At 41.5% G+C, this 13,299-nt stretch overlaps 1 protein-coding gene across 5 annotated transcripts in view; it reads left to right on the top strand.

Moving 5' to 3' along the window:
- JADE3 (jade family PHD finger 3) overlaps window positions 1-13,083 on the top strand; it is a 93,141-nt gene extending 80,058 nt beyond the window's left edge. For 4 of the 5 annotated variants that reach the window (XM_056555863.1, XM_056555860.1, XM_056555861.1 and 1 more), the window contains 2 exons: window positions 737-854; window positions 11,313-13,083. In XM_056555863.1, coding sequence (XP_056411838.1) covers window positions 737-854; window positions 11,313-12,193 — 999 coding nt within the window. In that variant the 3' untranslated portion in view covers window positions 12,194-13,083. The remainder of the gene's footprint in view (window positions 1-736; window positions 855-11,312) is intronic. The other variant, XM_056555859.1, reaches the window with a different exon arrangement.
- The last annotated feature ends 216 nt before the right edge of the window (window positions 13,084-13,299 follow it).

Genomic DNA, 13,299 nt, shown 5'->3' with positions numbered 1-13,299 from the left:
GTGCGAGTTTTGCTAAAACTTCACCCTTCGGGGCATTCTAGTCTTTGAGCCCATGATGCTAAGTTAGAATACTGTTTTCACTCACAGAACCCACACCCGGAAGTGGTGTAGTGCATGTCTTTTTTATTTTACTGTTGTCTCTGATCTTTCTTAGTATTCTATGTGGCCGGTGACAATGGGGAGATTTTCTCTGCACAGGTTGTGGAGCAGTTACTCATAAAAACCAATCAGATTACTACTTTAAATTTTTTTTCATCTGATTGGACCAGAATCACACATGCAGCTTTTGTGACCTTTTAAAGCTATTTTTGTGTCAAAGCCAGGCGTGTATCAAAGATGGAGAAACTGTATGAAGCACAAACTTTCCATCATCTATATCATGTGTATTACAACCCAGGTTGACATGGTATAAGGTCTCTGCTTTGTTTGTGTCAATGCGACTTTTCAGGAAAAGTCTCAGTGGATAAATTAATGACCACTGCATTTTGGGCTCTATTATAGACCACTATGCTTGTTGGGAAGTGAAAAGCTCTAAACCAAAAGTCGCATAAAAAAATCTCAACTAAACTGACCGAGACTTTCTGAAAGACCAATTCAGACCATCTCAAACAGTCTGATAAATCTCCCTCTGTCTGTAAAAACCCACAAAGATTAGACTATGGTCTCAAAGGGTCTGTGTTTTGGTTGTTTTTGACTTATATCTATGTTTTTTTTTTGTTTTTTGTTTTTTAAACAGGTTAGAAATTTGTGCTACATGGTCAATAGAAGAGAGAAACTCAAACTGTCCCACAGTAAAGTTCATGAGCAAATCTTCAATTTACAAGTTCAACTTGTCAATCAGGAGATGGCAGCAGGTAATCTATTTTTAGTTGGTCCTTAACAAGGCTAGTAAGCTCTGTACGTTTGTTATTTTCAGGCTACTTTTAAGCAAAAACGGTAATGCATTGAAAAAGGAGTGGAAGCATTACCTAGATTTTAAACAGTTTTCATACTGTGCATTTTTGTTGCATGTTTAACAAGTATTTGTTGTTTTCATAGGTGAACACATTGAGAGATGTAGTAATTCTCTAATCGAAAACACAGTTGGTGGAATTTATCATTCCCTGCGTCAGGGCAGAGTGGCTGAAAGGGACCCCGCAATTTCGCTTTAGTGGTCCTGATTAGCTACACTGAGCTACCTACAATGCAATTTTGGCACTTTTAGATGGGTTAATGCTGGACATTATCCTGATCAGTGATGTGCGTCCTCTAGGGGTTAAAGGGATATTGACAGCAGGGTCACCTGCACTAACCTGAATAAAGAGGTAGATAGTGCAGGTAAACCTGTTGCTAACACTGGTAAAAATCAGTTTTGCCGTGTAGGAGATATTCATCTTGCTGCTAATATGGAAATTTCTTCTGAACTACAATGGAGGCGAGCTGCTGCTGTATGTGCAAGGCTTCCTCTCTCAAGCTTCAGCAGTAATCCTGCCCCTTGGACAATAACTCTGCCCCACATCATGGACATACTGAATAAGAGGGATGTATATTTAAAGAGCGGACAGAGTTGTTCCTCGGACCTGGGGACGAAAGCATTGCACATTCAGCAGCAGCCACCTCCATTGCAGTTAAGAAAATACATTAGCCAGATGAATGTCTCCTGAGTGGCTGCACTGATTTTCACCTGGTAAGAAGCGTTTTAAAGGAAAACTGTCAGAATAGTCACCCGCACAAACCATTGGTACTGCCTGGTAGTGCAGGTAAAGCTGAGAAAAACTATGCTTGCAATGCCTGGATCCGTTGCTCAGATATCGCCTTCTTTCTGAATATGCAAATTAGCAGTAAATGGCATGGGCGGTGTTACGATTCAGCCTTCGGGCACTGTGATGTCAGCGGAAGCAGCCTCAAAGGGCTTCATAACCGCGCTGAGGCTTCTTCCGGGTGTAATAGGAAAAAATACTAGGATCATAAAAACATACTTTTATTGGTGTACATTTATTATATAGGCACAAAAAATTCACACATTTAAACAATAGAAGGTACAATGCAATGTTTGTAAAATTCTTCACAAACCTAGCTTGTCCTATTCTGAGGATAGTTTGCTAGAGTAAGGCTATACTGGCCCTACTAGTCGCATAGGACCCCCTACCTGTTACTGCAGGGAGGCCTTCCTAGAGAACGCCAACCTGCAACAGGAGCCTCCTATCTCTCCCTGGTTCTGGAGGGAATGGAGGTACCGGGTGCAGTACGTATAGCACGTCACCAGCATTTGCTGACCACCGAATCAGCTAACTGCAGGTACCTGCATCCTAATGGCTCCCTAAACTATCCTAAGGACGCCATATGATATTGCCCTATTCTTTATGTGGGAACATCATCCTGTGGGTAAATGCCCTGTGCCCTCACATACTAGGCTTACCTCTACCAGCCTACAACAATACAAACTAAAATCATATTAAGCTACTGTATCCGTGCAAGTATCGCCTCTGCACCTACACATTTGCCGTACCAATCTAAGGACGGTTTTTATCTATATACAAGAGGGAACACAAGCCCTTGGACCATTACCCACATAACTTCATCTGGACCTTCATTATCTAAGCACACCAGAACATCCATCTATACCTCTATGTCGTATCACGATCATACTACCGTTCAGTGAGATAGGTGACGGGAGAAACTCTACTCCTGCTCTCCAAACACTTGTCCCTGAAGAGTTGCGACGCTTGAAACTGTGCCGCAACGAAACGCGTTGGAAATATGTGGCTCTAATTTGTACTATATCTGTATACAATCATTGTACCAATTTGATGTGCTTACAGTTGTATACTCACTGAATAATTCAGCTGAGGTCCACAAACCGGCTGATTTTTTGCTGGTGACGTGCTATACGTACTGCACCCGGTACCTCCATTCCCTCCAGAACCAGGGATAGATAGGAGGCTCCTGTTGCAGGTTGGCGTTCTCTAGGAAGGCCTCCCTGCAGTAACAGGTAGGGGGTCCTATGCGACTAGTAGGGCCAGTATAGCCTTACTCTAGCAAACTATCCTCAGAATAGGACAAGCTAGGTTTGTGAAGAATTTTACAAACATTGCATTGTACCTTCTATTGTTTAAATGTGTGAATTTTTTGTGCCTATATAATAAATGTACACCAATAAAAGTGTGTTTTTATGATCCTAGTGTTTTTTCCTATTGCCAATTAAATATTACACATAGGTCTACACGCATCATATGCTCCCTCCTATACTCTTCCGGGTGTAGCCAGGAAGCTGCACATGGGCATTAAACGCGATTACGAAGTGGGGAGGAGGGGGAGAGGCGTAGGGAGGCAGTGAACAAAGATTAGCGTGGCCGAGAGCCGAAGAAACAGCGATGACATCACTGTGCCCGAAGGCTGAATCGCAAGCCCGCCCGTGCCACTTACTGCTAATTTGCATATTCAGAAAGAAGGAGAAAGCTGGTGAATGGAGCAACGGATCCAGGCATTGTTAGCATCGTTTTTCTCAGCGTCACCCGCACTACCAGGCAGTACCCCTGGTTTGTGCGGGTGACTATTCTGACAGTTTTCCTTTAAACGGGGTCATCCACACTATCCACCTGGTTATTCAGGTTAGTGCGTTGACACTGCTGTTTGTTTTTTAATACAAGAGCTGTTTAGATGTGAAAGCTGAGCGGTGATTAGCTGCTACAGGCAAGAGACACTTCTGGTTTTAGGCAGAGAGGTAAATCTGGTCTGTTGTTTGCTTTTTTATTTTATTTTTTTTTCTAATTGCTTTATGGACAAAGCCTATTTCGGCCTTATAGACACAGTCTGTTTCATTTTTGCATTTTTATTTTTTCTTCCTTGCCTTCTAAGAGCCATAATTCAGTTTTTCCATCTTCAGACCCATATGTGTAACCAAATGTACTTTGTAATTTCATCACTAATTGTACCATAAAGTGTATGGCAAAACCAAAAAGATATTATTTGTGTGGGGAAATTGGAAAGAAAAATGCAATTTTTGAAGGGTATCGCTTTTACAACATACACTTTACAGTAAAAATTATATATTTTGTTCTTTATTTTTTTTTATTAAACATTTTCCGTATGTGATGTGACCTAAAAGCAGCAATTTTGGACTTAAAAAATTTTTTTTTTTTAAATAAATAAAAAAAAATTTACGTTCAAGCCATTCAGCATACAGTTAAAGGGGTTATCCAGGAAAAAACTTTTTTTTTTATATATCAACTGGCTCCAGAAAGTTAAACAGATTTGTAAATTATGGTATCCGTGAAGAGAAATGAAAATATCGGCACTCACCAATGTGGCTGCAGGGTCTTCTTTATTGAGACATACTCACATGCGGGGTACAGAAGAGAGGGGAGTGGGGGGACAAGTGGTGGCGACCGAGCTCTAGTTTCGCACACTTTGGCCGGCCGAAGCACACAAAGTGTGCGAAACTAGAGCTCGGTCGCCACCACTTGTCCCCCCACTCCCCTCTCTTCTGTACCCCGCATGTGAGTATGTCTCAATAAAGAAGACCCTGCAGCCACATTGGTGAGTGCCGATATTTTCATTTCTCTTCACGGATACCATGAACTTTGCTTGTATTATCTGAGCACCACCTGAGGCATTACAGCTACACCAACTCCCACCTGCCATTCCTAATCCAGCACACTCACGCAGTGCCGCACTATCTCCTATGAGATTTGTAAATTACTTCTATTAAAAAATCTTAATCCTTTCAGTACTTATGAGCTTCTGAAGTTAAGGTTGTTCTTTACTGTCTAAGTGCTCTCTGATGACACCTGTCTCGGGGAAACGCCCAGTTTAGAAGAGGTTTGCTATGGGGATTTGCTTCTAAACTGGGCGTTTGACGAGACAGGTGTCCTCAGAGAGCACTTAGACAGAAAAGAACAACCTTAACTACAGAAGCTCATAAGTACTGAAAGGATTAAGATTTTTTAATAGAAGTAATTTACAAATCTGTTTAACTTTCTGGAGCCAGTTGATAAATATAAAAAAGTTTTTTTTCCTGGAATACCCCTTTAATAGATTGGACATTTAAGCATGTGCCCAATACCAAATATTGCTTGGGTAAAATGAAGAAAAAAGGGCAGTTTAACATTTTATTGGGGGAGGAGCTTATTCACTTTTTTTTTTTAATTTTTTAATTTTTTTTTACTATTTTACATTTTTATTACCTTATAGGGGCTATTTATAGCAATCATTATATTGCTAATACAGTTTAGTGATATGCATAGCCACTATAAGCCACCATATACCACTAATCAGTATTATCAGCGATCTACTTCTCTGGTCTGCCAGGACAGGATATAAATGTACATTCTGGTGCACTAAGTACCAGGGCATTTACATCCAATGTCCTTATGGGGTTAAAGGGTATATCCAGTACCTGTTCTCAGGTTGTGTGTGGAATTTCAACTTGGCTCCATGCACTTCAATGGAACTAAGCTGAAGTACCACATACAACCTGAGGACAAGGGGTGGTGCTGTTTTTGGAAGAAATCCGCTTTTGTTTTTCTAGTCCTTTATAACCCCTTTAACCCCTTAACGACCACGGACGTAAATGTACGTCCTGGTTTGGCGGGACTTCACGCACCAGGACGTACATTTTACGTCCTGTGTATGACCGCGAACATCGGAAGGGTGCTCGCGTCCTACACGGCAGGTTCCGGCTGCTAGCCCGTAATGGCCGACATCCATGATCGCGTGGATGTCCGCCATTAACCCCTCAGATGCCGTGATCAATGCAGATCGCAGCATTGCGGTACTTTGGATGATCGGATCGCCCGCAGCGCTGCCGCGGGGATCCGATCATCCAGCCTGACAGCCGGAGGTCCCCTCACCTGGCTCCGGCCGTCTCCCGGGGTCTTCTGCTCTGGTCTGTGATCGAGCAGACCAGAGCAGAAGATCACTGATAATACTGAGCAGTGCTGTGTCCTATGCATAGCACTGCACAGTATTAGCCATCAAAGCATTGCTATAGATAGTCCTCTATGAGGACATAAAAAGTGTAAGTAAAAAAAAAAAATAAAAAAAGTTCAAAAATGTGAAAAATCCTCTCCCCCCAATAAAAATGAAAATTGTCAGTTTTTCCCATTTTACCCCCAAAAAGCGTACATTTAAATAAAAAATAAACATACTTGGTATCGCCGCGTGCGTAAATGTCCGAACTATCAATATATAATGTTAATGATCCTGTACGGTGAACGGCGTAAACGTAAAAAATAATGCTGCTTTTTTGTCACATTTTATTAAAAAAAAATTCATAAAAAATGATCTAAAAGTTTTATATATGCAAATGTGGTATCTAAAAAAAAAACTACAGATGACCGCGCAAAAAAATTAGCCCTCATACCGCGCTATATACGGAAAAATGAAAAAGTTATAGGTGGTCAAAATAGGGCGATTTTGTACAAAAAGTTTTAGATTTTTTTTAAGCGGTACAAAAATATAAAAGTATCTAGCCATGGGTATCATTTTAATCGTATTGACCCACAGAATAAAGAACATATGTCATTTTTACTGTAAATTGTACAGTGTGAAAACAAAACCCTCCAAAATGTGCATAATTTTGGTTTTCATTTACATTTCCTCCCTAAAAAAAATTTTTTTTGGGTTCGCCGTACATTTTATGGTAAAATGAGAGGTTTCATTACAAAGTACAATTGGTCACGCAAAAAACAAGCCCTTATATGGGTCTGTAGATGGAAATATAAAAGAGTTATGGATTTTAGAAGGTGAGGAGGAAAAATCGAAAATGCAAAAATAAAATTGGCGTGGTTCTTAAGGTGAAAATGGGCTTGGTCATTAAGGGGTTAAACTTAATTTCTGCAATTAAATTTAATGCAGATTTATAGCTGTGGATTTACATGAAAAATCTGCAGCCACTGAACATGGTAATCCTCTATATCAATCTGTTTTTGTGTCACAAACCAATGAACTATGAGGAGTCTGATCTGTATTTTATGATACTTGGTGAAAGTTTCTGCGTTCTATTGAAATTTGGGAAGGAAATTACACAACTTTTCTCAGAAATTGAACACTGGAGAAGACTGTACACAGAGAGGATCTCTTTCTATGAGCTATTTGTTCTACTATTTGTGAGAAATATACAGGTCCTCAGAGCCACCTGGCCCTGGCGAGCAGGAGTCAAAAGGGTTATTTGCAATACTTGGCACTTACATAGAGAATATCCTGTGACAGCACAAGATTTGGCTGCCGTGTAAGCTATATGAAGCGAATTGATATTCCTAACACACAGTTTGCTGTAGACGGTTCTTCTGTTCTAGCAACTGGAAACATTTTTAAACATTGCTTTTATTTGTACATGAATAAGAAGCAAAAGTTGGATTTGGTATAGATTTACAGTATTAATGTATGCAAACTAACCTTGCAGGTTTCTTTTTTTTTTTTAGCTATTTAAAATGAACTCTGTCCTCCGTGAAAGTGGAATGCATGGTTTTCCAGGTGCTCAGGGTTTTTCCTAGATGGCCTCATGTAATTGAAGGCATTTTGTTATATTGCACATAATCCCTTTATGTAGTCAGTCTTATTTATAACCTGAGTAATAGTTATTAAAATAAAACTTAACGAGTACCTGTCATGATCTTGTTGAATTTCATAATCCTCCCAGTTCACTGCCTCCATCATGATAAACCTCCCCCTGCCTTTATTTTTATTATTTTTAGTTTTCTAGCTTTGTATTTTCTGATCAGTCTGTCAGATTCACAGACTAGGTTCCCCAGCAGGCGTGACATCATCTGAAACCATACAGGGGAGAACTTCCTCCCTCACTCTGCCACACACAGTCCAGAGCAGTTCAGTGAGAGATGAGCTATGATTGGCTAAGGTTTCAGCATTCCAGACTGCATTTCCTGACTTTGGACTTCTGCCAGGCCATCGGGAGTCCAAAGTCTGTGCAAGAGATGGGGGAAAATGTGCTCTGGACAAGAAGGGAGACACCTAGTGGCAGCTTTTTTTAAACACAAATAAAACATAGAAAGATTCATTTTTTTTGTTTAGTTTTTTTACATTAGAAAGATTTTTTTTTATTTACCATAAGGAGTGCAATAGCAAAAATTTTTTTAATGACAGTGTGCCTTTTATGCAATTATGTATATCCTTGGGAAACATACTGAACATAGTGATCAGTTAGTTACCTGTGTTTGTCCTGTAAAAAGCAATGTGCCCAATGAGAGCATGCCAGGGTATTCATTGGCATACTTAAAAATTGTTATCCAGGAAAAAAACAAACAAACACCTGTCTCCAGATTGTGTATGGTATTGCAACTCATTTCCATGAAAGGAAAACTGTCAGCTTGCGGGGGGCAGTAAACGGCAGTACTGGCTGGCAGTGTGGGGGGACGCTGATCAGTTTGATGCTTTTCAGTTTGATGCAGTTTGAGGGGCTAACTGGCACTCTGACGTCAGTACCGTAGCGCCGCCCAGCTCATCAATATTCCTCCCTCCGCCTCTCCCTCTTCTCTGTAATGAAGAGAGAGGGGAGGAATATTGATGAGCTGGGCAGCGGCACTGACGTCAGTGCCAGTTAGCACCTCAATAGCATATACCGAAAATCGAAGATTACGGCCGAACGGCGCAGAGGATCCGGGCACGGTAAACATCAAACTGATTGATTAATGTCCCCCGCACTACCAGTCAGTACCGCCGGTTAGTGCGGGGGGGGGGGGGGGGGGAGCAAGCTGACAGTTTTCCTTTTAAAGTGAATAGAGCCAAGTTGTAATAACCACACACAACCTGAGGACAGATGCAGGCAAAGATCATGAGGATTACATACAGAAAGTATATTGAAAAGTTGGAAAACTTAAAGGGGTACTCCAGCCCTAAGACATCTTATCCCCTGTCCAAAGGGGATAAGAAGTCTGATCACGGGGGTCCCGCCACTTGGGACCCTCGCAATCTCGCATGCAGCACCCACCTGTGGAGATGCACGCAGCACTGCAGCTTCAGAGTCTGACGGGTCACGATCATGGGGCTGGAGTATCAGAACGTCACGACTCTGTCCCCCCGCAGTGCAAGTCTATGGGAGGGGCGTGACTGCCCCCTCCCATAGACTTGCATTGCGGAGCGTGACGTCCCGATACTCCAGCCCCGTGATTGACCAGTCAGACTCGGAGGTTGCAGCGCTGCGTGCATCTCCCACAGGTGGGTGCTGCATGCGAGATTGCGAGGGTCCCTTTGGATAGGGGATAAGATGTCTTAGGGCTGGAGTACCCCTTTTTAAGTTTTACAACTTTTCAATGTAATTTCTGTATGTAATCCTCATGATCTTTGCCTGCAGTCTGTCAGAGGGACACTGCTCTGAATTCACCCTTATGGCACTGCATGGTTTCACTTTAAAAGAAAATCTTCTTCTTTTGACTTTAATGGGAGATGTTGAACTGCACAAAAAAAGTTTCACTCCGATTTCTATTGAAATCAGTGGGAGCTTTAGCACATTCCTTCCCACCCCCTTAGAGAAGGTACAGCACAGTTTTGCACACAGAAGAGGTTTTTGTGGTGTGCACATGCCCTTAAGGTTATGTTTATGTGTTTATGTATATGCTGTGGAATTATTGCGGCAGAACTTCTGTGCTCTCAAAATTCTAGTCTCATTAACTTCAATGGGGTTCCACACGGCATTCCACAAAATAGAACGCTGGTCTTATGTTTTTGCAGCAGAAAGTGGAATTTCTGCGGCGGAATGCTCGCCACAGTTACTCCGCTGCCTGAATTGGACTGCGAAATCCCATTGAAATCAATAGGCAGTACATTTCTGTGGAATTCTTTCACTGAAAATGATAAACATATGTATTATTCAATTATTGGGGTGTTTGCTTTTTTTTTTTTTTTTTTTTTATAATTATACATTCTGTGATCTATATTTTATGATCTTGAAATCTTGCAGTTTCTATTCTGGTCACCACGGCTAAAACTTACCTGAGATTTCCTGTTTTGTACAGATCATTTCCCTTGTCTGTTTTCTCAAAAGCACAGTGAAAGGTGACACCAGTATAGAGATAACACTGGAAATCTATGCTACACATTCCTTTTTAAATCAGGAGTAGAACTGACCAGATAATCTATAATGAAAACATGAGCACAAAATTAGGACAAAATACTGACCACAATTTTTAATGCGAACCCAGCCTTACAGTACAGTGTAATTGATGCTATTCAGATCCACAGCACATACCGTATTTATCGGCGTATAACACGCACTTCTTAGGCTAAAATTTTTAGCCTAAAGTCTACCTGCGTGTTATACAGCCGCTGCAGTTCAATGATTTAAAGCAGGCGCTTTAAATCAATGAATTGCAGTGGCTTTGCAGGTGCAGAGACCTGCCGGCTTCTCTGCCCCTGCCTTTCCTGGGGTCTAGAGCCCTGCTGCCGGCCCTTCTCTCCCCCTGGCTATCTGTGCCGCTGCCCGTTCTCTCCCCCTGACTATCGGTGCCGGCGCCGATAGCCAGGGGGAGAGAAGCGGCGCCGGCAATGGGGCAGCGGCGCCGATAGCCAGGGGGAGAGAAGGGGCAGCGGCACCCATTGCCGGCGCCGCTGCCCCGTTGCCTCCCCCATCCCTGGTTGTATAATTACCTGTTGCCGGGTCAGGTCCGCGCTGCTTCAGGCCTCCGGTGTGCGTCCCCTGCGTCGTTGCTATGCACTGCGCGGCGCATGACGTCAGCAACCGGCAATGGGGCGCCGGCACCGATAGTCAGGGGGAGAGAACAGGCAGCGGCACCGATAGCCAGCGGGAGAGAAGCGGCGGTAGCAGGGCTCTAGACCCCAGGAAAGGCAGGGGGAGAGAAGCCGGCAGTGACAGCCTATCTCCCCCTGCCTTTCCTGGGGGTGTATCGGGGTATACACATGCGCACACACGCACCCTCATTTTACCAAGGATATTTGGGTAAAAAAACTTTTTCTACCCAAATATCCTTGGTAAAATGAGGGTGCGTGTTATAGGCCGGTGCGTGGTATACCCCGATAAAATACGGTAGTTTGAAATACAATTTATAATGTTAGGTTTTTAAAAGCAGAATCATAAGCATCCTGTAGATTTTTCAAATTCAAAGCATGTACATTATGTGGTGAAAGTATTGCAGCTTTCACCCCTTCAGTATAAAACACAGGTCATTTTTGCTGTACATCCATGATGGAATCTTTTTGCCAAGTGTAAGGGGGTTTCTTGCTTTAAATTATTATTTCGTTATTTTTTTGTTTGCTTGTTTCAGTACACTACTATTGCAAAGAGTAACCTGGACCGAACATTACTTTGTTTTCTGGGTAAGATTATCTTCTAATATATTTTACTTGTTTTGTGTCTCTAGGGCAACCATTATCAAGTGCGCTGGAAAATACATTATTCTACCCTCCTCCAAGAATAACTTTGAAGTTAAAAATGCCAAAATCCACATTAGGAGACTGTAAAAACAGTTCAGTGAAAACTGGAAAACGATCAGGCCTTCTTGATAAGAACAATACCACGCATCATAGCCGTGGCAGAGAACTAGAGAAATCTTCAGAGGCCATCTCTAAACACTACTCCCGTTTGGCATCTGAAAAACGAAGGAATGGATTACTAGAGACTAGTAATCCCAGAATTGACATTCAGGAACCAGTGACACAGCAGACTTCACGATATAGGAGCTCAGGGAAACCGATGTCTTTACAAGCTGTAATCCAGGGACAGTCTTCGAATGGAAGTGGGAAAGTTCAACATGAACATCTTAACAAGTCTAATGGAATTTTACGTTCTAGTGCAGACAAAATCCAAAGGGAGAGCATAAGCCAAACATCTCACGACCAGGAATCATTAGTTACAGCACATCTGTCCAGTCCAGGAAACTATAAAAAGTCTAACATTGAACATTATAGTCGATCATTTAAAGAAACAACAAATAGTTTAGTAAGAACCACGGAAGATCTGCGAAGCTGTGAAAAACCTCAAAAAAGACAGTCTGCAAAAGATCGTTTGTGGAACAAACAGACTATTGAATGTCCGTCTTCTGGAACTCCATATCAGGACAATGATGGCTATTGTCCTGACCTAGAATTGAGTGACTCGGAAGCTGAAAGTGATGAAAATAAGGACCATATGCGGCTAAGGAGAGGCAGCTCAAGTCAAGAAAGCCCAACCAGAGACTCAAATAGAAATAGTCGTAGCAGAAGCAAAAAGAATATGATTCCACACAGTTCAGGACAGAGGTGATAGCTCGTGATTCTGATTCCAGTTTTTTTTATGCTTGTGCATATTGAAAAGCCAAAAAGAAAGCCTCCGTCTCCAGAAATCCAGTGGTAAAGGGGAATAATTTTCTTTAAGGGTGGTGTGTCACGTGGCTTATTTTGCTGCATATTTTCTGCTGCTGATTTTGCTACCCATTGATTTCAATGGGTAGGAAAAAATGCGGCATATGCAGCAAAATAAGATACATGTGACACCCTACCCTAAAGCTGGGTGAAAGGCCCTTCCAAGGATCGGAATGAGTCATTAATCTCGAAGAAGGCACAAGCAGCAGTGTTACTTTTTACTAAGTAGAGCCCAGAATAATATGCACAATTCCATTTTTATATTGTTTGTAACATTAAAATGTTCTTAAATAATATACAATACGAAAACATTGTTTAATTTATGTGGAAGCAAAACTCTGTATCATAGTTTTAATATGCTTTTAAATATCTTTGCTAACAAATGAAAGTATTACTTTGTGTAAATACTTTGTTTTTAATGGCGATGTACAGGAATTGCTTGTTGTGCAATGCATTTAATGTAAATATTTTAACTGTATAACTACCAGATGCCAATGTGTGAATATTGTTTACAAGAGAAATGGTAGACTTTCATTATTTATCAACAAATTTTCAGTCGCACTGAAAAGATGAGCTCAGCATGGTGCATATGCATGAAGAATCATCCACGTGAGCCATAACATTTACATAAATTTACAACAAAACACACTACTCTGTATGCTTTCACCCCAACCCTGAAAAAACCCTCAATAGGTCTTCCTAAGCAGTTGCAATACTTAAAGGGGTACATGGTGGAAAACTATTTTTATATTATTTTTTTTTTTTAAATCAACTGGTGCCAGAAAGTTAAACAGATTTGTAAATGACTTCTATTTAAAAATCTTAGTCTTCCAGTACTTATCAGCTGCTGTATGCTCCAGAGGAACTCCTTCTCATTTTGAATTTCTTTTCTGTCTGACCACAGCACACTCTGCTGAAACCTCTGTCCATGTCAGCAACTGTTCCTGACATGGACAGAGGAGTCAGCAGGCACTGTGGTCAGACAGCAAAGAAATTCAAATAGAAAAT

Source organism: Hyla sarda, chromosome 2 (genome assembly GCF_029499605.1).
Source record: "Hyla sarda isolate aHylSar1 chromosome 2, aHylSar1.hap1, whole genome shotgun sequence".
NCBI classification, from domain to species: domain Eukaryota; kingdom Metazoa; phylum Chordata; class Amphibia; order Anura; family Hylidae; genus Hyla; species Hyla sarda.
The sequence above is the reverse complement of the archived record's forward strand: the minus strand, read 5'-3'. Positions and strand labels throughout refer to the sequence as shown.